We start from the raw sequence: 25,269 nt of genomic DNA, 5'->3' as shown, positions 1-25,269 counted from the left end.
GGATGATGGGGAAAAATTGGAATCTTCAGAAGATACTGAAGAGCTTTGCAAAGATCAGGTTAAGATCTTACTTGACCGCAACCACCCTTTCATTTAAATGATGTTTATAGGACAGTCTTATTGGGAGAAATTCAAGAGTGCAGCAGGTTTCTTTCTGGGAGAAGTTAAATTAAATGGTTGACACTTGCATTAGTGCATTTACTGTGAAACTGTTTTTATTTTTCTTGTTGAATTCAGATGCATCTTCCTTTAAAGCTAAAACAAGCAAATACACAGCAGGTAAAAAAGAGCTCGAGAGCAGAAATCACATAATGCGTCCTCTATCCCTGATGTTTTCATAACTAGTCTGTAACAAAAATTAGAGCACAGCATAAATTTTATCAGCAGTTCTGAGAACTGACAGCCTTGTGTCAGCTGCAGCTGTGTAAGTTGTTTTTCTTGGTTCCAAGCTCATAATTGTTGTTGCAGAAGAAATTGTCTGGATGAAAGCAGATTTTACTTATTTAATTGAAAGCAGATTTTGTTTATTTAATAATTTTTAACCTTCTATGGGTTGAGGGGGTGCAGGGGCGGCATTGTTTGCTTGCTTTGTGGTTTTTTTTTTTTTTCCTGAAGAAAAAGGAGGAGATATCTGGGAAGAAAGATAAGAACTAAAGTAGAGAAGGAAGGAAACCTTCCTCCACAAAGGAGGAAAAGACAGCTGGAACTCATGTTTCATATTTCAAGTTGTAATCAGGGTTTGGTTAGTAGAAGTACTGGATAACTTCTGAGTTCCTCTTTATAATATGGTCCAGCTTGTCTTCACCGAAGTTGTGGCCTGCTAGTGTCATGGTAGCTCCCAAGTTGAGAAAACGCTTATGGCAGTCATTTTGATTGAGCCTAAGACCTAGCTAGGCAGAAAGAAGGGTTACTTGTTGCTTTGGTGTTTTCCCTTAACAAACAAACAAACAAAAGGTACCGTTATTGACAAAAACTACTAAAAGATTCAGTGAATACCCAAAAGGTAAACTTGGTTACATAGTTCTAAAACATTCCCTTTTCATATCTTGCCTAGCTGGTGTACTAGAAAATCAATTAAATCACAAAGCATAGAGCATTTTTTTACAGACTGACGTCTCGGAAAGCCATGTCTATTTAATATAAAATTCTCAGGAAAATTAATATTCATAAATTCCACTACAAAGTTCCAGTGAATATTTAGAAATTCAAACAATATGTTTTTGTTAGATATCTAGCTACTGCTTTTGGGGGCTTTGGTGGTGGCATGTGGTTTTTTTTTTGGTTGGTTTGTTTGGGTTTTTTCGTATCATCAGACTTTTGTCTGATGGTGGCTCATTTGGGAAGAGCTACCATTTGGAAAGATAACCCAGAAACGTACCAATGTTTTATCACTGAAGGTGCATACCTCCTTTCTTGTATTAACTTCCTCAGCTGAGAATGTGGCCTTCCTTACTTCAATTAGCTGATTCCCTTTTTTTGAACCTAAGTTACATTAGAAGCCAATTAGACATTTGTAATCCCATATGTTGTAATTACGTAGACTTGTTGGTCTTTTATTTGTCAAACTGGTATAACAGCAGTGCAATTAAAAGGAAAAAATTCTGCTCCACTGCTATTTTCTCAATGTATGTTATTTCATACTTAGTATAGTAAGAATTCAAAGAAATGGCAGAGTAATAGATTTGTGTCATTGTAGGCTATTAGGGAGCTATTAATCCTTTCGGATTTTAATTCCCTATGTAGCAGTCCTAGGCAATAGGACTACTCTACGCATTGGAAAATCTGACTTGTGGTGCCAAGGAAATTTATAACAAGATTATAATGTATGAAATTTAGCATAGTAAGAATTCCACAATCCTCCTCTGAATCATTATTGTGCACTCTGTTAATAATACATGTGGAATTTTGAAGCCATTTGACCATTTCTGTGTGCGCAGGAAAACAGAAACATTATGGTCTTTCACCCAGGTGCCCTGGTGACTTCAGTGGCAGCTGGAAGAAGCTGCTGTTTCCTGTAGAGTTTAGTCTCTATCAAAATAGATAACATGCTTTTCTATCCACATAGGTAACTTTTAATTTTTTTAGATAGAAGCAGACTGATGTAAAATGAGTAGCTACCAGAAAGATCAGTTTGCAGGCAGCACCAGGTTGCAGCTGAGTGAGGGGGACAGGATAAGGCTATAGATAATGGGGGGGGGGGGGGGTAGTGTATTACTAAGTCCCTCCACAAGCTTGACGATTTGGTCTGTTTTCATAAATGGAAGTTTTTCCTTGTATGTGAACTACTTCCTCAATGGCAAAGCTCCATAAAATATTTTCATTTTAGTTTTGTCTTAGAGGAAGATGAGATACCCTGTTCTGCTTGATATGTACTACTGATCATGAATTCACTTGTGCAGCCTTTTGGGGCTGTCTGGCCAGTTTAGCAGCTATAGCAACACATATAAGAAGATGTTAAAAACTAATATTGCATACACTGGCTCATCAGTTGTTTTCCATAATTCTTAAGTTCCTATTGCAATACTTGACAGAATGGCAGAGGTTAAATCCTATTTCTTCTGGGTTAACTGCTTGTGCAATATGTTTCTAGTCACTGCTGGTTTTGAAGTTTGTTTCTTCACAAAACTGTATCGTTTCCTTTCTTATTAGGGAGGACTGAACTTTCTTCAGCTTTCAGGGACCCCCTAGGCCAGCCTTTTTGAGTGTGGAAAGCATAAACCAAAAGAGTTGTGCCTCCCAAAATAACTGTATTTTCCTAATCTGGAAGGTAGTGGTATTGATATAAACAGTTCCTTTTTCAGTCATGTGGAGATGCTTGTGGATACTGGGGACATTTTCCAAAGAGTTAGGAAACTACTGGTAATGTGACTTGGGAATACAACTTTAAGAAACTGAAAAGGAGACTAAAAGGTGTGCGATGCAAAAGTCAAGTCTTCTTTCCTTAAGAGTCAGAGGAAGGCAATGAAGTAAGGAGTAACTTTTTATGAATGAAGGAGATCGATGGAGTAGCTTTTTACGAGTGACTTGAGTAGGTTATGATTCTTCAGTGTGGAAGGAGGTAGCATGGGGGCATATGATGGAACCTGCAAACCCAGGGATTTGTACCAAACCCAGGTAGATATTTAGTCTTTTCTGTACAAAAACTATGGGACATCAAGTGAAACTAGTAGGAGCCAAACAAACGAAACAGGGTCCTTGTATATGAACCGGTTGGAAATATCTTGCCAATAAGTGTTAGTTTACCTGAGTTCAAGAAAACACTGAATAAGGTAATGGAAGAGAGATCTCTTGGAAGGCTGAATACACAAGAAGTCCATCTAGATGAGGAAGTCCCCATAGCTGAAAGTGGTTGGAGCTTGAGAAGGTATTTGAGAGGTGTAACAAGTTTTCTGTGGTCTCAGTCTTCCCTAGATACTTATGGCCAGTCTTCATCTGGTTCAGATGAACCTTCAGCTGACCCAGCAGGGTCACTCGTGTTCTGTGTGTTATTGCTTCTTGGGGCTGAATATCTTGCTGGTTGTGCAGATGGACTTGGGCAAATCTATCCTTTCACAAGGGTCAAACTTCGAAGAAATTATTTTAAATTAGATTTGTGTTTTTTGTTTCTGTATAAGATGCCTCTTTAGGACTGAATCCCTGCAGCTAAAAATAGCACCTGAGTCACACTCTGCTTTGGTGTCTATTATCCAGGGGAGTAACACGTGACTGAGAGCACTGGAGTTTGGCAGCCTCTGGTGCCGTTTACGCAGTTTCTGCTCATTGCCCTTCCGAGCTTAATGCTGTAGTAGACACTTTTGGGTATCATAGTAGGTGCTCAGTGTGTCCTCCACAAAGCTAGCTCTCTAACCTTGTGGTGTTTGATTAGTTAATCATTCAGCAATAAGTTATTAAAAGCATTTCAGTTTCTAAAGATGAGAAGCACTTAACAATTGTTTGTTTCAAAGGATGTTAGGTGCTAGGTTCTTTTGGAAATCTCAGAAGACAATGTTCTTCATTGTTAAGCAGCTAAACCATGCTTGAAAACCTGATGATTCTGAAAACATTGATGTTATATCTGATCCTTTGCTTCAGACAGACAAAACTTTGAATTTTAAATGAAATGGAAATTTTAAACAAGGAGAGCAGTATTAGACTGGTGTGACTGTATGATATATTTTCAAAGAAGTCATTTTTTTCCCTTTTTGGAAATTTTAGTCATAAATAAATCATACATTTATAAAATGACAGGGAGATGACTGATATCAATCTTAATAAATGCTCAAGATTTGTATAGTAGTAAGTTGTTGGAACTACCTGTGCTGCTGCTGCTAATGATCTACTGTCTAGAAACTACAGACTTATTATTATAGCAGGAGTTATTCCGTAAAAGTGATTCATGTCGCAGGATGCCATTTTGTAATTTTCTCCCATTGACTTGGATTTCATCTCCATGCTCTCCTGGCAGTATTTTACTTTTCGTGACAGATAGTTAATTTGAGAATTTCACAGCTGTACAAACAAATTCAGAGCATCAAGGCATGCGCAGTATGCACAGAGCCCACATTTGCTTGGGCTTAGTTTAGTAAGCCCATTAATTAAGATTTTAAAATAAACATAAATAAATTGTGTTAATAGTTATCACCATTTTAACAGGCAAGGCATAGTAGTCTGCCCACCCATCCTTGAAGCTGCTTATGTATTTATGAACGTTCCACTGAAAACAATGTTTTCACAGCAAATGAATGAAAACTGGTTGAAGCTGAATTGTCCTCTTTCTCTGAGTTCTCAGAGGTTAATCAGATAAATCTCAACTCAAATCTCTCTTAGAAATACTTTTGAATAATGAATCGGAATCGAAAATTCAACCTCATTTTCCGGAAGCTGGGATCTAGATCTGATTTGACCTATAAAAGAAATAGAAATAAGTAGAAAATAAATCCAGATGAAATATTTCTTAAGTCCTACATTGTTTAATTCAAATATACATTTCATTTTGTGAATGGGAATCACAGTGGGAGCTGAATCAATAAGATTAAACTGAATGTGCACTGAAATAAACGTGTGTAGAAAACAGCGAGTAAAGTTTGTCCTTGGATGTGCACGTGCGCTTCCACTGAAACTGTCTATGAAACAGTAATTTCTGCACACACGCATTCATGTATTTCTTAACACGAAGAGAGTCTCTCCATGTCTTGCTCATAGTCCTAGTATCTGAAGTGTGTGTTGCAGTTGTTCCATATCCAAAGCTTTCACTTGCTCCTGAGAAATGTACTTCGTGAGTCTGATACTTAGTGGATGCAGATCACTCTGACAGCATTGACTTCAGAATCACGCAGGTTTGTGTAAGGTGAGATTTTTTGCCTAGTGAGAGGACTTTGAGAATCACATTATGCATTTTGACAGTTACAATTAAGAGTTCTCAACCGCTATTTGGGCTGGTAGTTTTTTGCCCTTAAGTTCTAATATTGAAGTTGGATCTCGGAGGCAAAACAATTCAGCAGTTTCACAACTGAAACCTCACAGTTTGTTTTAAATTTCAAGTTGCTTATGTTTCTAAGGAGCATTATGTGTATCTGTGGAAGTAGAGGCAGAATCCTGTAAACTAAAGGACTTGGAAAGCCAGGGAATTGACTTGAATTCTGTCGATACTGAAAGAAGGGGCTGGTGGCAAAAGAACAAGATTATAAACTAAAGGCCAAGTTCATTTCCCATCTCAGCTGTAAGCTTATTGTTTGCTTTTGGGAAAATAGGTCTCTGTACTTTCATTTTCCACAGCTGTAACCTGGGAATACCGTTCGCTGTACAACAGTGGCTTGATTTGTGAGCATTGTAAAGTGCTTTGAGCACTTTGAGTATTGCTGCCCCATTTGGTAAGCCGTGATTAGTATTAGGTAGTTCCCATTATGAGAAAAAATTGATATTTGACTCTGCTCATTTACAAGAAACAGGAAAACTCATGGTTCTCTAAATGTAGTTAGGAGACAGAGCTTTGCTTGTGAATCTACTGCTTCAACGAGCTTTGTGTCTGCTCTGCAATGAAGCCACAAGCAAATGTAGTGAGCCTAGTCCTCCTAAAGTAGAGAATCTGGACCAATGGTTTAGGATTTGACTCATCTCCCAAATCAGTGAGAGTCGGGATTGAGTAACAGCTCTGGGATTGCGCTAACAGGTCATAAGAACAAAAAATATGTTTGTACTTGTTCTATCTTTTCAATCATTCCTTTGCATGAAGGGAATTGTGTGAATGGAGAAATTATCAGAATCCTGGAGGTTCATGAGGAGAAACAAATGCCTGTGAGTCTCGAAGGCATTCATCATCAAAGAAAGCAAAGGGTCTGGCAGCAATTTAGAAATGAGGAAATTTGTTTTTAGAAAATCTTTTGTATCTTCACATCAATGTATTATCACTTAGGTTAAATGACAAATGCATATGCTACTGTAACCCTCATTTGTAAGTAATCCAGGAAGATCCATTCAGGTCTTGGACAAGGTGAGACACTTGTGCAGATACTGTAAGGTTAAATTGTTATTTTTATTTACAGAAGACTCTGCACATATGGCAAACTGTAGAGGGTATAACAGGTCATGTTAGTATATTTTCACCTAAACTGATCAAATATCAAACCAGGAAGAGAACTAGGAAAATATTTAATAATTTCCCAACACAGCTAGCTTGGCTGGTGGACAGCAGGCAGGCTGTACTTGGCATGATTCAAAGCCTCAGTAGTTGGTTTAAGATCTAACTAAACCTGAATAAAGTAGTAAAGACCACAGTATTTTTGAAGGGCTCTTAAAAAGGAGGAGGCTAGTAAAAAATTATTTGGGCTAGATATTGTAGTTTATAAAATCAGCACCAGAACTCTTTGAGCTTCCCTTACTGGAGTTGTCAAAAAGTGGGTGTGCATTAAAATTATTCAGGATATTAAAATGAAAAAAATTGGCCCAAACAGCTAACTTTATTTTTCTTCTTCAAGTAGAAAAGGTCCTGCCCTAAGGAAATCTTCCTCTCGACAAGTGATTGAGGTGCTGTGTAATTAAAATTAGTAAATTTACAATTTCCTTTCAGAAATTCAGATAATTGCTTCTCTATTTTTTAGATTTGGAAAGGTATAAATTTTCATGCCTGGAGGTGTAATTCAAGTTCAAATGGAAAGACCCAAGAATAAATTTTCTGTTTGGATCTTCATATTCTTCTTAGGCCATGGATAGCCAAGTTGAGAGTCTGATCTAATAAACGTAGTGGTTTTATTTTTACTGTAGGCTTCATTTTCTCAAGGTTATCTGTGTCCTGTAGATGGACTAGATTCCCAGCAAAAACAGTATCCTATAAGCTTGGTGCCTTGAGCCTGTCTGCTCAGTGTAAAGAGTCCTCAGCTATAGCAGAGCTATGTTGAGGTACTCCCTGTAAGTTATAAATCTGACTTTCCAGTCGAGAATTGCATGAATGTGCTTAGGCTATGTGCAGATTCTTTGTGGTCTGAGGCAGCAGTTTGCTTGTCTGCACACTTGTGCTTTCTGGAGACTTTTATTTTGCAGTAAAATCTTGTGGAGCCAATTTCTAATCATATACAACATAGATATGGCCCTCAGTTACTTAGGAGGAAAAAAAACGTACAGCATTGTCTTTTTGTGTATTAATCTTCGTAGTGGCAGACTGATGTGGATACGAGAGGAAAAGAATAATCTTGCAAAATGACTCACAAGTGCTAATCCATCTGGAAGGAATCATTGCCACAAGACTGTAAAGCTGTTTGTTAGAGAATTCCTTATACCTTTTTCAGACATGTCAATAGCTTGCTGAGCTCATGTTCAACTGGATTGCTACCAGGTTTCTTGCAGATACTGTAGGATTTGCCTGCAACAGGTCATATGGACAAGCCCTATGTGCCTCGGCAAATAACTCTTAGAACTAAAGCTTTCCTGCTTGCAGGAGGATTGCATGGTAGGATAGAGTTCTGTTTCTCACCAGGCCATAAGAGGAGATTTCTGAACAAATTTAGGATATTATGTGGTTGTCTGCTTGGCATCTTCCAGGTGAATGCATTGAAGAACTTCTTACAAGCTTTTAGGTGCACTTTAAGCCATGCACTGTGTTGGGGGCAGAGCTACGCAGTCCTGGAAGGAGCACCGAGACATCATGTCTCTCCAGATTGTTCTTCCCACTGACACTTCTTGTCCTTGGGAAAGCGTGGTTTGTTCCCCTGTTTGGCTGGAGCACAATTAATCTCTGTGTGAACTGGCCTTGCTCTTGTCAGTGAACTTGAGGTAGGAATTCTCCTGCATACCCTTCCCTCCACTCCTATTTGACATTGCAGAAATAATCAGAATTTGCATCTCAAGGGAATTCTTATGGAAAAAGCAGTGCAGATTTAAACAGTTAACTGCCTGTTAGCTCCTGCTTTGGAAAATATCTAATGATTCAGACTGCAAATCAGGTCAAGAAAAGAAACAAACTTTGATTTCTAATAATATCGTTTAAGTAGAAGACATCTCAGGTTTTTTCCAGAGACATTTAATTAACATTGGTTTTGTATGGAATACTAATACTTAGATACTTCATAAATTTTGTGTTAAAGCTGGAAGTTTTCATAACGTTTTTACAATTACTTCAGACCAGGTATTGCAAATAAGGATGGCATATTTTCTGAGAGAAATATCTGAACAGCAATTTTTAGATTTGCTGTATTTTGCCTCTTATGTGAAATGCATTGTAACGCTCTTATTATGTATTTTGTTAAGTCTTTAAAGCAAGCTGTAAAAATCTTCGTAACAGATCTTTCTATGGGACTTTTTATTTAGACTGTTAGGAATGGTCTGGAACAGAAATGTAATATTACGGACTGGAGTGGAAATTAGCATGTATTTTTAAAAGCTTGAGAAAATATAATTTAGACCAACTGACTTCAGCTTAATTGTGCAATTCTTGGGTCAAACTTAGTGTTAGGAGTTTTTAGGGAATAATGAATATGCAAGAACTACAGAATTTGGTCCATTTACCAATAGTGAGTCTTAAACTTACAATAATGAGCCAAAATTTCTGAGACAATTGGAATCGTGCATATATAGCCATAAGTGATGACTGCAATGCAGAAGGAGAAAACAGAAGTCACTTTGAGGCATAGACAGCAATTTATAGCTATCATAATTATGTCTAATTTGTTTATTTAAAGAAACATGTATACCCCTTTGGGCTTGTATATGTAAATTGGCCCCAAATGCTTCAAGTATACAGTAAAGCTTTGTTCACAACTTTAGTGGCTGATTTAAGGCTGGTTTGGAAATTTGGCTGTATAGGTTAACATTCCAACATGTTTTTCAAATCATGGACATTTTTAAATTCTACGCCAGTTTAGGATTCCCAGGGCTCTAGCAGTTTCCTTGTGGTTTCTAATTGGAAAACTCACAGAAAATCAGATTCTTTATCATAAAGGCAAAGATGCAATTTTTCCTAAAAATGAACGTACAGAACTTTGGAGAATCAGACTTACCTGCAGTGTGAAATTCTCTCTGAATGTTTTCAGCATCTGCATAAAAAAATTCTATCCTTGTTAAACATCTGGAAATCCTAGAAGCGAACAGATAAAGCGTCTGAAAAAATTCTGTCTTCCTTTAGACTGCGTAGATCTTTATCACAGTCTTCCTTGACAGTTGGCTCATGTTAGGTAAAGCACCATTTGGAACTAATCTTACAGAAGGGGCTGGGAACCCACCACCCTGCCTCACGCATCAAAAGATCATGAAGTGTGAGATTGATCATTGAGCGAAAAACAGGAGGAAAAGGAAGGAGAGGCATGACTGTAATACAGCAGTATATTCAGCATTATAATTATTACATCAAGGAATTTGAATGGCTGCTTACATTAGTTATTCAGACTGCCAGTGAAAGGTTATCTACTGTAATTCCATAGATCAAAGAAATATATTGGTTGGTTGAGCTATATTACACCACGCTGTAAGTAAAAGTATGGAAACATCTTTCGATATGAAATCTTAGAACCTATAATGTGTTTTGATGGACTTCAGCTATTCAGACTGAAATTTTCTAAGCATTGTCCTTAGCTTGGGTTCTTCTGGAATGATTTAGGGGAAAAAGTGATTTGGAAATTTCTGAGACTAAAATGAGTTGTTTTTGCCAAAATTTAATATTTTTCATATTTAATGTTATTTTGAGAGAATCATATCCCCTTCAAGAATGTGATGTTTGACACGATTGTGGGTTAACAAGATGCTTGTTGAAATGTGTCCTATGAAAATCTGCTCAGACTTGACCAGTTTATATCTCATGGAAAAATTGCTACTTATGCGTGTAGTTGCCGTGTTCAGTCACAGGTCATGCTGTGTGACAATGAAATAGCTACAAACAACTTACTCGAATGCAATCCTCCTATTTTTCCTCATTAAATTACAATATAAATGAGAGAAATTCAGAAACTAGGATTCTTCAACTTACTCAACTAACTCTACGTTAATTCAGCTTTGATTTCTGTGGTTGTGATGGGGAAAAGCTCATCATCACATATCAGAGATAAGGTGCAATTGTCATCTGAAAAAGCAACTGTGAGAATTGCCCCATTCTGTTCCAGTCAGGTATTATCTAAGAAACCTATTATGAAATGCCAATTTTAAAAATACCCATCTAAATTTAAATTTACATCTACATGTAAATCCTGAAAACCAGAGGTCTAAGGACAAAGTATAGAGCTTTTATTGAATGGGAGTGAACTACTGAATCCCAGGCTTTGCCCCTTGTGTTTGTTTTCAGGAACGCTGCAAGGAGGTCTTTGCTGTGACTTACCTTAGTCATGGCCAAATTTTAACAAACTTATTTTCTTTTATTTAATTTTAATTGCAGTCTCTTTTGGTAATGCTATTTAATGATAGTCTCTCTCTTTAATTCTATTATAGCATTAGGAAAAAAACCACCAAATCACCTTTGATTTTTTTCGTTTGGCCTGCTAACATTTTCAGGCTGTAGATAAGTAGAAGTAATGACTTTTAATTTGTGGTGCATACATACCTGGAGTTTGTAAATTACTTCTACAAGATCTTTGAAAGACTATTAATAAAAATGAACTTATCAGTAGGCACAGGTACATTCTAGAGTCTGGAAGTTTTGAAAGTCGATTTGTAGACTTCCCCAAGACTTTGGACTATAGTGACTTAATCCCATCCTCAGTTGCACAAATTGAGTGGGCAGGAACAAGGTCTGACATCTGTTTAAATGGGCTCTTTGTTGTCAGCTTCCATTAGTTGTGCCTCACCTGCCCTTCACTGGAAGGTTCCTGGTTGTTGGTCTCTGTGTTACCCAGCCGCCCAGCAGCCGGCCTCTCATAGGTGACCACCTGATTCTGGCAGGTGTCGTGATTTTGCCTTCGTACGTTGAAATGGACGTGTCCCTTGACTACATTTAAATTAGTTATTAGTCAAATAATCAAATATGCTTAAGCTGGTGAAGGAAACTTCTGCCTTGGCAATTTTTGGCATTATTTACTTCTGAGTATCCCAGTTGTCTGGCGCATTGTATGTGAATTGATTCATCTCATGTGTTCCTTGGCTTTCTAACACACTGCTAGAAGTAGGAGTTACAGTGTTTCTGTTAAATTAGTTTTTCATAACTATTTATTAACCCAATCTTTTTTTGAATAATAACTGATGTTTTTATCTTTTGCTGTGTGACCAGTAAGCTATGTCTTGGACAGAGCACTTAAAAGTTAAGATTTTGTTCATGGCTTAGTTCTTCTAAAACTATATTGTTGTTAAATTAAGCTTATTCTCCATCTATGCTTACTCTTAAGAAGTTAAAACTAATGCTATGTGGAAGAACTGGGAGAATGTATTCTGCTTTGACACTGATAGCATGGCTAAACCATTCACTTAGTTCTGTATTTATTTTAACATTGTAGTATGTATGTTAATATAAAGCCTTGATGATGTTAATTATTTTTATTGGCATATCATAAATCTGTAAGGTATTCCAAAGTGATCACAAATGCTTTCTTAGAATCTAGGAAGTTGATAATGAGTGATTTTTGTCTTTGATGATCTCTGCAGTGATTACGTAGGGTAAAAATCTGGTCAACATATGATCTTTAAACTTGAAAACCAACCTGCTATTCCATTAAAATGATATCTTTCTACAGTACTTAATATGACAGTGCAAAGACTGTATTTCACTGAAGGACAATGTTTCGCCAATTGTTAAGTGAATTGCTTAGGGATACTTACTTTGTTGTAAGTGCAATGTCATTTTTCATTAATCTGGAAGCTGTTCATAGTTACATATCTGTTGAAAAGTTTGGCAGTTTTTATTGATGTCTCCTAAGCCTTCAAAATTTCCATGTTGAGTTTGTTTTTAAAATTTTCCTGGATTTTAACTTTTATTGTGGCTTTGGGAGGGCTGGGGGGATTACAGTTTCTTCTTAGGTTTTATTTTTTGCGGTGGGAGATGCTTCATTTTAAATTATGTGTATGTATTTCCATGTTCAGAGTTCCTTCTGTCCATTTTGCATATGCATTTAGCACATTCTTTTGATTGTTGATCCAGTTGTTATATTTGGACAATATTCTCTCCCATGGTATATAGGGTAGAGGGAAGACAAAACTGGGCCCACCTTGCCAAGGAGTAGTTATTTTCCCTTGTAGGTATTATGATTTCATTTATTTAATGCCTAGTTCATACTTGTCTGTAATTAATGGCTATTCGCTAAACCTGAATTTTGACACTGCAAAGCAGTCTAAGGTAAACAATTTTCCTTTGCTGAAATGAGTGTCTGGGACACCACTTCTGCCACTTATAAATGGGATCTGAAACATTTTAGGTTTGAGTTCCTGAAGAATTAACAATAGAAACGGAATAAATGATGGTTGGCTAGGGGGTATTGTCGCTCAGTGGTGAGGTAAATTGTAACAACTCAGTAAGAGTAAGCTCTTGTTGCAGTGAGCTTCAGTTCAGTTACATTTAACAAATTAATAAAAGACAAGGAGCAAAATCATATTTACAGAGAAGATTGTGGCAGAACTTCTCTTTTGTATTCCCTATCCTAATGAACTAATTCAGATTTTAGAAAGAGGAGGAAGGCTTTTCTAAGAATACCTGAGCAAAATGAGGGAAGAGTTTAAGAAGGAAAAGAATAGCTCTGTGGCCAGTAGCAAGGCAGAACTGTAAAAAGTTCCAAAACACATACATGTTCGGTCTAGCTGATGTGCTCACATTTCAATATGAATTTATGCTCCCGTAGCACTAAATAGCCACATGGAAGAAACCACTGCAGTCAGATCCTGCAGCTCCATAGTGTAATTTTTCCCTCCATTTTGGTTAATGTAGGTCATCAGGTGATAAAAGTAATTTTTTTCATATGTGTGCCTATAGCTAACTGTAACCCTCTTCCATAATGAAGTTGCTAATCTTTTTCCTTTTGTTCAAGTGTGACTGACGGTTCAAAAAGTTGTGAAATCATCTATTCAAAGAGGGAAGTATGATTAGGAATCTTCAAAATATGGCTGAAATCAGCTATAAAAAGATGGAGTTTTTAACATGTATTTGTGGACTCTCATTTTGGAAAAACAGTACCAAAAAATACATTTTTCCATGTGATTTCAGAGCATCAGTGTAAGAGAGTCCCTTTTGGGTTTAGAAGTGAACCTGACAGCATTTTTCCAGCATTGCATCATATGTTTCACTCACACTTTCACATCCTGCATTAAACCACATGCATGCACATCAACAAGACAAGATTGTAAAAGGAGTGTAACTGGGGAATTGTTTTCATGATATTTGATAGGAGTAATTGCGGCCACTGCTGTTTCAAAGCAACTGCGGTTATACTATACTATGTCAACAAAAGGCACTTTTGCCATATGGAAACTTAATTACTTCAGAATGATCTGTTAGAAAGCACTTTTGAGATAGGCCATTTATACAAATCAGTAAAAAATATTTGTGCATGAAACCTTTCTTAAATAAGAGCTTTCATGTGTTATAGGTTTAACATTACACTGATAGTTTTGGAAATATTAAAAATGTAGACTTCTATTTAAAAGGTGGTAGGGAAATTTATTAGGTGATAAGAAAATATGAGTATTTCCCTATGATTCCTGTGATAAACCTGACCATGCTATTGTTGAATGGAGAGGAGGTTTTTTTGCTGTTCTCTTCAGCAAGACTGTAATACTGTGGGAAATGGGATGAAATAGAGAATGCTACGTTAGTGAGATCATGTGATGCCAGGGATATTTATCTATGTAGTATTTGTTCCATAAAATGACTTAAAGCTTCCCCCCGCCCTCCCTTCAATAATGTAGATTTTTTTTCCCTTCTGTAGTCTAGGACATGCTTAGTGTCACACAAACACATTTCGGTGTTTGTCATTTCTGAGTTGTTTAGGGCACCTGTTAATCAGACATTTTTCTGTCAGTATGAAACTGGAGAATATCACAAGTTTGATTAGTTAAGTGTGATAGTTCTGTGCCTAGACTCTTACTAGTTGCTGTCAGTAGCTGTTACTACCAATATGTACTTCTAAAAGACACTGTAATATTTATAATTGTAAAAGAAATGTTGCAAGCTCCATGAATGTCTAAGCCTCATAGTGAAACTAGGTTGACTGATGTGTTTAGAAGTCTGTCTTAGTTGTCAGAGTATAGAAGCATAATTTATGGATAGTCCGTTACATGCATGAAGTTTTAGATGGTTTATTTGCTGACTCTAACTGCATAGATTTCTGACACATAAACCATCTGTTCTGAATTGCTTTTCTTGAAAGCGTTTCTGTATGCAGTCATTACAATCTACCTAAATCAGGAGACATAAAATATTTAGGATGAGATTTATTCACATGTTGTTAGTATTGGGGAGCAGCAGCGACCCAGGGGAAAACTGGAGTTTTCTGTGTTCCTGCCAGGCATTGCAATGTCTTCCCAATAGTCCCTTAAAAGAAAAGCAGTGCAGATTCTCTTGCTTATCTCCTCACTTCCAGCTGCTTTTGTCTTGCTGAGGGCATCTGGGCCAAGGAGCAGCTCCTGGTCCCCAGGACCAATGCTGCAGACTTGCTCAGGTCCAAGTAGAGCAGACTGGTTGTGCCCTCGCTGGGCCCAAGTCTCCTCTGATTGCCAGATGGCAGTCACCAACCATATAGCACAAAATTTCTTTTTTTGTGTTGTGTTTTCTTTTTTTCCCTAGTTCTAATTTCCTGAAATAATATGAGGGTTTTATCACAGACTTCCATATTGCCAGAGGGCAGTCACCAACCATATAGCACAAAATTTCTTTTTTTGTGTTGTGTTTTTTTTTTTTTCCCTAGTTCTCATTTCCTGAAATAATATGAGGGTTTTATCACAGACTTCCAGAACAATGTTTAATACCCTTAGTACGACATGAAAGAATATAGGCTGGTTATCAGGGGATGTGGCAGGACAAAGCGAAGGCATAGTCTGGGCTGGAGTTGGAGAACTGAGTGGAAGGAAACAAATCCGGTATGATTTCACCTGTAATGCCCTTCCGAGCTGTTCCTGGGGTTATAAACAGTTTTTGTGGTGGAGAAGACACGCTAATTTTCTGCAAAGGAGAGCCTGAGGGCAAAGCAACGTATAGGCACTGTGGAGAATCCAGAGATGAGAACTGAAGAGTGAACTGGGAGGTGACATGATTTGATGCTACAGGTCTACTTTCACACAAAAAGTAACTGTAGCCTAATCTCCTTTCCATGCTCTCTGAAGTAGCTTATGGACAAGTTTGCAAGTGCCAGGAATAGTGGTTCTGGCTTCTTGTCATCTTGTTCCTGTCACAGTGCTGCTAATCCATTATAAGGTCATCCAGGTTTTGTGCTCTAAATTGGACATAGTCGTTCCACAATTCTAAAGAATATAGTTTTGTCAGATATAATTTGTTTGGTCTCCCTACGTTGACCTGTTAACTCAGCTGGTTCAACATCCATGTATCGCTTCAGATACTATAGTCCAAGAAGAAGTATTATGGGAAAAGAATTTAATTCTGTTTGATTTTAATGGTGTTAAACCAATTTATAGCCACTGGTAATCTGGTTCTGCGAGAATACGATCAAGTATGTTGTATGTACAGTGGATGTACGGTATATAATTAGATTAAGATACAGTGCTATGAAATGGCACCTCTTTGAATCTACTGACAAGACAGATTATAAACCAGCTATGTATTTCTGAAGGGATTGATTCCACTGAAACGCTAAAAACCACAGAATAGTTGCTGTCAAAACCTGAGGGAACCAAAATAGCTTAATAGTGGTGACCAGCCTCACCTGGGACCCCAACCTGCCCTCTCTGCCCATGGCCTAGGAGCTCCCTTTGACCTCAGCCCTTCTTGCCTGAGCTGCGTTGTGGACAGACTGTCTCTGGCCTTGCTTCCTGCTGGCTGGGCTTTGTGGCTGGAGCCTCAGCTTCTGCTGTAGCATTGCATCCAGCCTTGTCTTCTGCTGTTTCTGACTTGTCTTCCTGGACTAGACCTCATCTCATCACAGTTGGCTAAAGCTGTTTTGTCACCAGCACTGCCTTACTCGGGTGCTGTGGGACTGCCACTGCCTCTGCTGGGGTCACCCTTGGCTCCTGGCTTATCTTCCCTCATGGAGCAGCCCAACTCTTGCTGCTCCCTGCCTGTTTCCTCATCTTGCTTCACACTGCTGTCAGCCTGTCAAGCATCCCTGCCCACACTGCTTGTTCCTCTTCTGCACTGGAGGAAGTAAGGTCAGGTTAGACCTTTCCTGGGGAAATTGTTTTGAAGAAGGAACTTCTTTAAGGTTTTTGCAGTGTTTTGTGTAAGACTTCAGTAGAAATTCATGAAACAAAAGGCTTGTTTTGACAGCTTTTCTCTGAATGCAGACTGGACTAGTTGACCTTCCTCCAGCAGGCTGCCAGAGAATTTTGTGTAACTCCCTTTAACAGAAGCGGGTGCTCTTTTAAGACTGTTAGACTTGTCAAATTAAAATCTCCTGAGAAAGGGTGTGGGGGCGGGCAGAGATGGACAAGTGCTGCATTACTCCTTCCTGAAGCCTGTAAGTCACAAGGGGAAATTCAACCTGTGGAGCAGTCTGTAGAGTTTAATGAGAATTTGCCTCAGGGTACATATACTCATTGTTTCTTTGAAGACATTGTCATATGAAAAGGATGCTAGTCTAGAAATGTGTCCAGTGCTAACAGCTTTTTTTTCTAATTAAAAAAAAGGCAAAAAATAAAAAGCAGCCCTGATCTGTGAGGAACTGAGGACTTTTCTTTCTTTCTCCCCACCTGCCCCCCCGCCCCCCTGAAGAATGGAAAGGGATTTAAAATAACAGTTAACAACTTCCTTCTGCTCTGATCTGTAAAGTTGTTCCATATTTAGAGTGCCTTGGAAGAATTCAGGTTTCATTGTTTTTTATTTATTCTGCATTTAGTGAATAGCTGTCTTTACTTCCCTATTTTCATCCTCCTTCCCTTCCCTTCTTCCAGGGTGGTCCAGGAGGTGATGTGGTGTCTGTGACACAAGGTTTACTTGGATTTTTTTTAAAAAATACCGTGTAAAACTGGTCAGTGTTTTCTGCTGATGCAATTTAGAAAAGTATTAATTTCTCCTTGTAAATATTTTTAAACAAGCAAAATTTTTGCAAAACAACCTAATGTAAAAAAGTGCAATTGAAATAAGAATCATGGGAGAATGAGAGCTATATGGTGATCTGAGGAATAGGTCTAAACATTTATAAGGCATGTGTGTATGTCTAAGACAATTTATAAGCTCCCATTGACATATTGATAAAATAAGTAGAATGGTGTTTGTCCCTGTAGCCATTCTATTTGCAGTTTATTTGGTTTATCAGGTATACAGAGGTGAGTAGTTCTGGACTGGTTTTGGACTGTTGAAAACAGAATATTGAACATAGATCTAGGAACTAGTAGAGACACCATTTTCAATTTTCTACCTCTTAGCTTACTTGCCATTGAGTAACTGTTGACTCCAGAACAAAAGCAAATATTTCATAAATCGGCATTAGAAAAGCAGCACATTCAAATCAATATGGAGTCTGAATTCCTCCATGGTTTAGAGATTTCTAAAATTACTTAGTAACGATGTTTTATTCTGTCTTCATTTTGCCATGGATGACGGCTATTTTTCATTTGAGGAAAAGAAAACTTAAATGAGAACTAAATGCTAAAGTATTCTTTGTATGTATCTCAGTAAATGTACCAATACAAGCAAAAAGCTTGCTGTAGTAATTACTCTGGTTCAGATGTTGATATGCTATGTTGGTAGCATCTCCTCTGATACCAAAATGATGTAAATGGAACTGCTCTGGTACAATGAGAGCCTGGCTCTGTGTTAGACCTTGATCTTGTAGCTACTAGATTACATTTCTGTGTTGTGGATAGGAGGCTTCCGTGTGTTGTTAAATGGGAGACACTGGCCCTTCTGAAGTGCTTACGGTCTTTAGGCCTCAAGACCCATCACGTTATGCTCTGATTCCCTCCTAACATACATCCGAAACTAATTTGTCCTTAATCTGGGGAAAGTTCAGTTCCTAGTTTAAAGTCTGTCTTTATAATTTATTTTTTTTTTTAATTCAGTGAACTGGACTAAACACTAAATCCAAAATTTGTAGTTGCTAATATTCCTAAGAAGTTGCTAATACTGATTCAGCTCTGAACTTCACATTGTGTAGCCTATCGTGATACTTCGAAAAGACTTTGTGGTTGACAAATTCATGCTGTTAAATTCACTTCTAATTCTTCTTTGCTTGGAATTCTTTAATGGACAAGGAAATATATTGGTGGCAGTCACCCATCTATGCAAAACCTGTATATTGATTTCCTAATACTTAAGTATTACGCTAGCATGTATCACTTATCTAAATAGGAGACTTTTGTTTTTCAGACCTTACCAGTACGGAAGATTCCATGCAAAGCCAATGCTCCTTCAGGGTCTTTTTTTGCACGGGACAACACAGCAAATTTCTTATCCTGGTGCAGAGATGTAGGGGTAGATGATACCTGCCTGTTTGAATCAGAAGGTTTGGGTATGTATTTGTTTGTATAGTAGTTGGTAATTTTAAATAACTTTTCTTCTGTGCTTTGCCTTGAAAGACGGAATAGCTCTCTTAATAGATCCTGACTCCAAATCTGACTTGTGTCTGACTCTCTTAATTCTGCCTCGTCTGAAGCATGAACAAATAAAGTACACATCACTTAAAATTAATTTAAGTCAATTTTAAGAGGAGCTTAAATGAGACAAAAATGTTGCTATGATTTCTTGCACACAGGTGATTTTTTCACCCTACACACTTTTTTGATCATGGAATGCTATTCCTTAGTTTGTTGTGTAAAGTGGTGCTTGTCTATTTCAGGAGAGTAGGATACAAGTGCATGCTCAGTTTTGGCTGCCGACATTTAGCTATTCATGAAGATTGAATGGGTTGCACAGGAGGCAAGAAAACATGAATTTTTTCTCTGGTTCCTATACTGACCTTTTTTCCAGCCGATGCCCTTGTGCAGCTCTGGACAAAAATTATCCGACACTAGTGCTTCAGGGTGTTCCATCGAAAGCATTGAACTGCTTGGGAAATCAGTGTTCCAATACTACATATTCTTCATTATTTTAACTCTTTTCTCTTCAGAGGACAGCTTACGAATCTTACTCAAGAGTTTTTCAGCCAAATATCATGAAATAAAGAGAATCAAATGTTTGTTATCTGAACTCAGATAAAAGTGTAAAGCAGTTGTGATGATCGACAACTCAGTTTCTAGGGAAGACAAATGCACACACTGTACTGAATCAAGAGGCTTCTTTGTTCTGTTGCTCAAAAGGTCTTTGCCTGGTTGAAGTTCTTATCTGTGTTGCAACTGATCTATTCCCCTTCTTTTACAGTCTTGCTCTTCTAGCACAACTATTTTGGAAGCATTTTTTTCATGTGTCTGTTCTTTTATCCTGTGAGGGTTTTTTTGATTAAAGTAAATTATATCTCCAGGAGAAAATGCTTGGCAGAGAAGAAATTAGTATCACAAAGGTGACAAATAGTAAGGAGGATATGTATATATTGTCTCTGTGTTGTTAATTAAATCCTCAAGATGAAATTTTTATTGGACATGGTAAATCATGTGGAAGATGAACAGTAATTGTTTTTCCAAAGATTTGAAGTGATGGAGAAGTTGGAGATTGCCTAGGACAAAGAAACTTGCAAACTCAAGAAGGAAGGAGACACAGACCTGTAGTGTCTGAGATAAGCAGAAGAACCTGTGGTTAATCCAACACTTAAATGAATTTAGACTTTTTACTGCTATGGTAAACCCAGCAGTTTACCATTGTTCTGATAACAGGTTAACTCTGTAATTGAAAGTGCGTTTATAAGGAATTTTCTCATGCATTGTTGAGAAACCAGATCTTGTTTAGAGATGGAATTGATGTAGCTGAAATACCGACATTCCCTGGGTAAGTCAATTTTTGCACATACACAGTGCTTTACCTGGCACAGCCTAACACTCAGTGCAAGTGCACCTGGAAAGCTGATGTTGAAGATGACTTCCTGTCAGAAAACTGAAGTGAAATATGCCCAAATACACAGTGTGCAAACCTGTGCTGTATTAATTTGTTTGATTAGTGACTGATTTTCTTCACTGATTGAAAACTAAGTTCTATTGTTTTCCTTCTCTGAGTGTTACTGTTCATAGAATGTACTTCTTGAAAAGACTTACGGTGCTGGAAATAGGATTAGGACTTGATAATAGTTTGACCTATTTTTCTGAACTTGAGAAGGGGATAGTGATCATGCCGTTTCTAAAAAAGATAAAAATAGAAGCTATTCTCCCTTGGTTTGAGCTAGAACTCTTAACATTTTTTTATTTCGTTTGAGGTTTTTCTAATGCATTAGAAATAATGATGAATCATAACAGTTCCCCATCTAAAGTTTTTATGTTCCTCTCTCTCCCACAAACCACTTCTCCACTGCATAGGAAATAAAAATTCAACAAAGGTAAGTAATAACAAAGGTTCAAAGTGGTGAGAAATGTATGTGAATGACATCTAAGTGTTTGCACTGCCTTGTGGAATTCTGCTATATTTTTGATAATAAATAATTGTGAAATTATGGTTACAGAAGTAATTGGGTTTTGTGACTGTATTGATGTGTAAATTGCTAGTGATAAAGCAACTGTTTTCTGTTTATATTGAGGAACCTTACTGTGTTAGTGTTCTTAATTGACTTGATTTTTATCCTCCTATTTTAGTCTATTCTGCCTGCCTTACAGTATGTAAATACTGTATTATTTAATTAGATGCACGTAGTGGTATTTTCTTCGTGCCATTGTATCACATAAAACATTCCTGAGGCCTTTATCTGGAAAACTTGTGTTCTAACATTATAAGTAATTTTTAAGATTTATTGCACTGAAACATTTGAATGATGAATTTATGACAATACTGATTTTAAAAAAAAAGTCTCGGGTCTATTCAGAGATCAGCAAAATCAGGTATATACTAGCTAAGAAATTATTAAGTGCTATTATTTCTCGTTGCTTAAAAATATATTCTCATCCTGATGAGTTCTGAAGTCTTTGAAATCATGAAAGTATAACTACACATAAATACATCCAACACTCCCACTTTTTTAGCACTCAGATTGAAGTCACTCACTGGAATGGAACTGTGTCAAATGGACACTATAGCAGGTAGGTGCAGTCCATGCCTGAGGAGCTTGCAGGCAAGTGATGTTAACGGGAATCTTGAGTGCTCCTAGAGGCTTGGTTCTGCCAAGCATTAACATTCTAGGGCTGATTCAGACAAGCAGGTGAGTAGACCTACTCATGTCACTTAGTCCACAAGTGATGGAGCAGGACAGATGTAGTAATTTATTTAATTATGGAAAGTTAAGCCTGGCTTCAAATGGTTTGATGGATTTGGGCTATTCAGATGAGCTAAATAAGGAAACAGGATCAAAGTCTTTCTTCAAAATAAACAGAAGGAAAAAAAAGTGGTGTTTGTTATGCTGATAGATGTGATTATGCCTTCTAATCAGTAGTGCTACTTTTAAAGATCCTTGAAAAACATCAGTATAGAGCTCAAAAGTTTGAAAACAATGCACTTATAGACTACTAACTACAAGTTAGTAGTACAATAGGAAGTATTTGTCTTGCTGAATGTTATGCTGCTTTAACAGAGTTTTAAAATACAAACAAATTGGAAATACAGTGTTCTGTAAAGATTTGTAATACAGCCAGAGCTGACTGGTAGCAGTCTATATGTATTTTGCCCTTTGAACTTACCTTAATGCAGAGACATGGCAGAAAAGTCTAAGAGTTGGTGCCTCTGCAAAGAAAAGGTGGATGATGTACCTGTTGTATGAGCTGCAGAAAAGAGAGTAGCATCTGTAACAAGTACAGCAACACAGTATGCAGGGATAATCTTGAATGCTGCAAAACAGAGGGAGACTCTGCATGCTCCCTGCACTTGTTGACCAATTTAGCGTGCTTTTCATAATTGATATTTTTATAGGTAGTGTATTTAAAGAAGAAGGAATTAGCTTTGTTGATTCCAAAAACTATGATCCAAAGTCCAAACTTTCATCATCTGGGCAAATCTTGAGATGCACCATCTTTGAATGGGGTTCTTAAATGTATCAAAAGTCAAAATTTGTCCCATATCTAGGACTCAGAACATGATGCACTAACTCTTTGCCGTGTAAGAAAAGTAATATTGTCTGTAACTCCTCTGTTCCCATGATATGTATATTTTGTAAGTTCCCCTTTGTAGGTTTTAGGGCAAGAGATCCACACAGCTATGGTAATTCAATTTATGGAAGCATTCTAGATGGAGATATTGTAATTATGGTGCTCAAGCCTGAAGAGTGTAATACTCGAAGAAAACTCTTCTTGGCCAAATAGTAAGAATGGTAAGATTTTCTATAATTGCTTTAACTAAGTGAACTTAAAGCATAAATTATGAACTCTTTGTCAGTAACGTAGTGTTGTTGGATGATTATAGGATTTGGAACCAATGAATATTCTGCATCTCTTCTATGATAAAGAATCTACCCAGCAAGAAAAGGGTTTGCCACCAAGTGTGCCAGCATGCTAATATGTGTTATTTGTTTTGGGAGTTGTTGGATGATGTTGTTGTGTTAATGTTTTGTGCTTGTATATGCTGTAACTGTGTCTATGTACCTGTAATATGTGACATGGACTTCTTTTGATGCAACTTATTGACTGGAGTTTAGTGGATGGGTTCCCTAAACAAAAGCATCTAGTGTTTTAGTGGAAATAATAGACTTTAACACCTCTGATCTCTGTTCTGATGTTGTTGTTTTAAAGTTTTTTAGAAAAACATTCAAATGTTAATTGCTTAAAAATATTTTATGCATGGGGCAAATATGTTTTTTTTAATTAATGCTCTAGTTTATCTAATCTCATATTACAGGATGGAAATATTTTGACCATTCTTTCACAGTGACACATTTACAGCTTGTAACAGTATATTAAATTTTACATGCAGTTGCATCAGAATAAGGCTTTGTCCTGTCTTTCACAAAATTTTACTAAACAACTCATAATATTGTTGAATATGTCTTGTTTTGTGAGGACTATAGAAGCATCCTGGACACCATTGGATTAGCATCTTAAACTAATGAATTCCAGTAAATCGTTAGTGTTTAGATGATCTCTATATTCATTCTAGATTAATTCTTTACTATCCATAGATCTACTGTGTTTGAAACCTTAATTGTTTTGAGACTTCCATAACTGATAATGCTGAAATGAGGGGTTGGGGAACACAACTCCTTGATTTAAGTATGTCATAGTATAACTCTGTGATGCAGAAGCAAGTATATGTTTGGGATAAATTGAACAGAGTAAGTGTTGTCAAAGCAAGGATTAAAAAAAAAACAAACAAACCACCACCACCCCCCCCCCAAAAAAAAACAAACAAAAACCAACCAAAAAAACCACCAACCAACCAAAAAAAAAATCCAAAAAACCCTACCTACTGTGGAATCAGAAGAAAAAGTATTAAAGGAGAAAGTGAAAGACAATAGGAAGAAGGATCAAAGGATGAACTTTTTGAAAAACTTTCCCTAAACATGTGAATTCTGATGGCAATTGGAAGCCTATGATAATAAATACTAAGCCCTTTTGGAAAAATCTCTTTGCTTGTACTGAGATAAAAAATGCTTTAGAAGCAGAAATCATATTCACTTCTTTGATTCAACTAGGCCTGAGATCTTTAAAAAAAAGTTTAGAAGAAAAACTGACTCCACTAAAAATGGTTTATAAAAATATTAGGAGCCAAAGCTTGAAACTTGGCAGGGAGGTGTAAGAAGTTCATTCCTGTATCGTGGTTGGGCATTCTGCGAATGTGAAAAACCAGAACAAAACAACGAAAAAAACCCCACAAACATGAAAAAACCCAACTGATCTTTGTTATTGTGAATACTCTTGGTTTAAATGTTCTTGGCAAACAGATGGTGTCCATGTGCAGAGTGTGTTCTGTGTCCTCAGAGCGCCAGGGAGCGGTGAAGGATGCAGAAATGTGGTGAACAGGTAGGAAAGAAATGAAGTACGAGGAAGGAGAACAAAGGATGAATGATCAGGAGAGGTGGACCTGTAAAAGGAGAAAGGGGCAGCAACAAGATGGAAGCAGTGTGGAGAAAGAAGTTATAGCCAGAGAGGAGCAGGGATAAAAGCTTGCTAGGAACTGAAAAGGAAGTATCGTTAAAAAAAGAGTGACTGAAAGTAACTTGAAAAGATGCAGGCAGTGAGGACAGCAGATAAGGATTTTAGATTAATGAGGTGGAAAGAAAAAGGGTCTGTAACTGTCAGGACACCTAAAATAGACTGTACTTCTGTGCACTATTTCTAAATCTTCACATTGTTTTCCTGTCAGGGTAATATCATCAGTGAGATTCTCTGGCAAGGTGGATATTTCCATTCATCTGATGCAGTAGATGTATGTGTCTTCTGCATTTACAAATTGCTCCTTGCGTATAGTCACCTACTCAGACGATTCACTTTGCTAAGTTTGATAGGGGAGCACTGGCTAATGATTCTCCAGGAATATTGTTTTCTTCCCTATATGACAGCTTGAAAAAATATAGGAAAATTACATATAAAAGTTGTGTTAATGATGCAAAGTGAATTACTTGGGCTATAATTAAGGCTGACTGTACTACATTAGTTAAACTATTTTCTGATACACCTACCAACTTTTCATGTGGTCGTGGGCTATTTTTTCCCTAAAAAGGCTGTGTTCTCTTTAGGATGGACCTTACTCTGCCAACATCTTGGTATGGTATGGTTCATGAAGTGAAA

At 37.3% G+C, this 25,269-nt stretch overlaps 1 protein-coding gene across 1 annotated transcript in view; it reads left to right on the top strand.

The window, feature by feature from the left end:
• Positions 1-25,269, top strand: part of GAS2 (growth arrest-specific 2) — a gene marked incomplete at its 3' end in the record, with an annotated part of 57,918 nt that overhangs the window by 8,969 nt on the left and 23,680 nt on the right. The window contains exon 3 of the mRNA XM_009699258.1: positions 18,851-18,992. Within this exon, the coding sequence (XP_009697560.1) occupies positions 18,851-18,992 (142 nt within the window). The remainder of the gene's footprint in view (positions 1-18,850; positions 18,993-25,269) is intronic.

Source organism: Cariama cristata, unplaced genomic scaffold, assembly GCF_000690535.1.
Source record: "Cariama cristata isolate BGI_N322 unplaced genomic scaffold, ASM69053v1 scaffold30014, whole genome shotgun sequence".
In the NCBI taxonomy this organism is placed as follows: domain Eukaryota; kingdom Metazoa; phylum Chordata; class Aves; order Cariamiformes; family Cariamidae; genus Cariama; species Cariama cristata.
The sequence above is the reverse complement of the archived record's forward strand: the minus strand, read 5'-3'. Positions and strand labels throughout refer to the sequence as shown.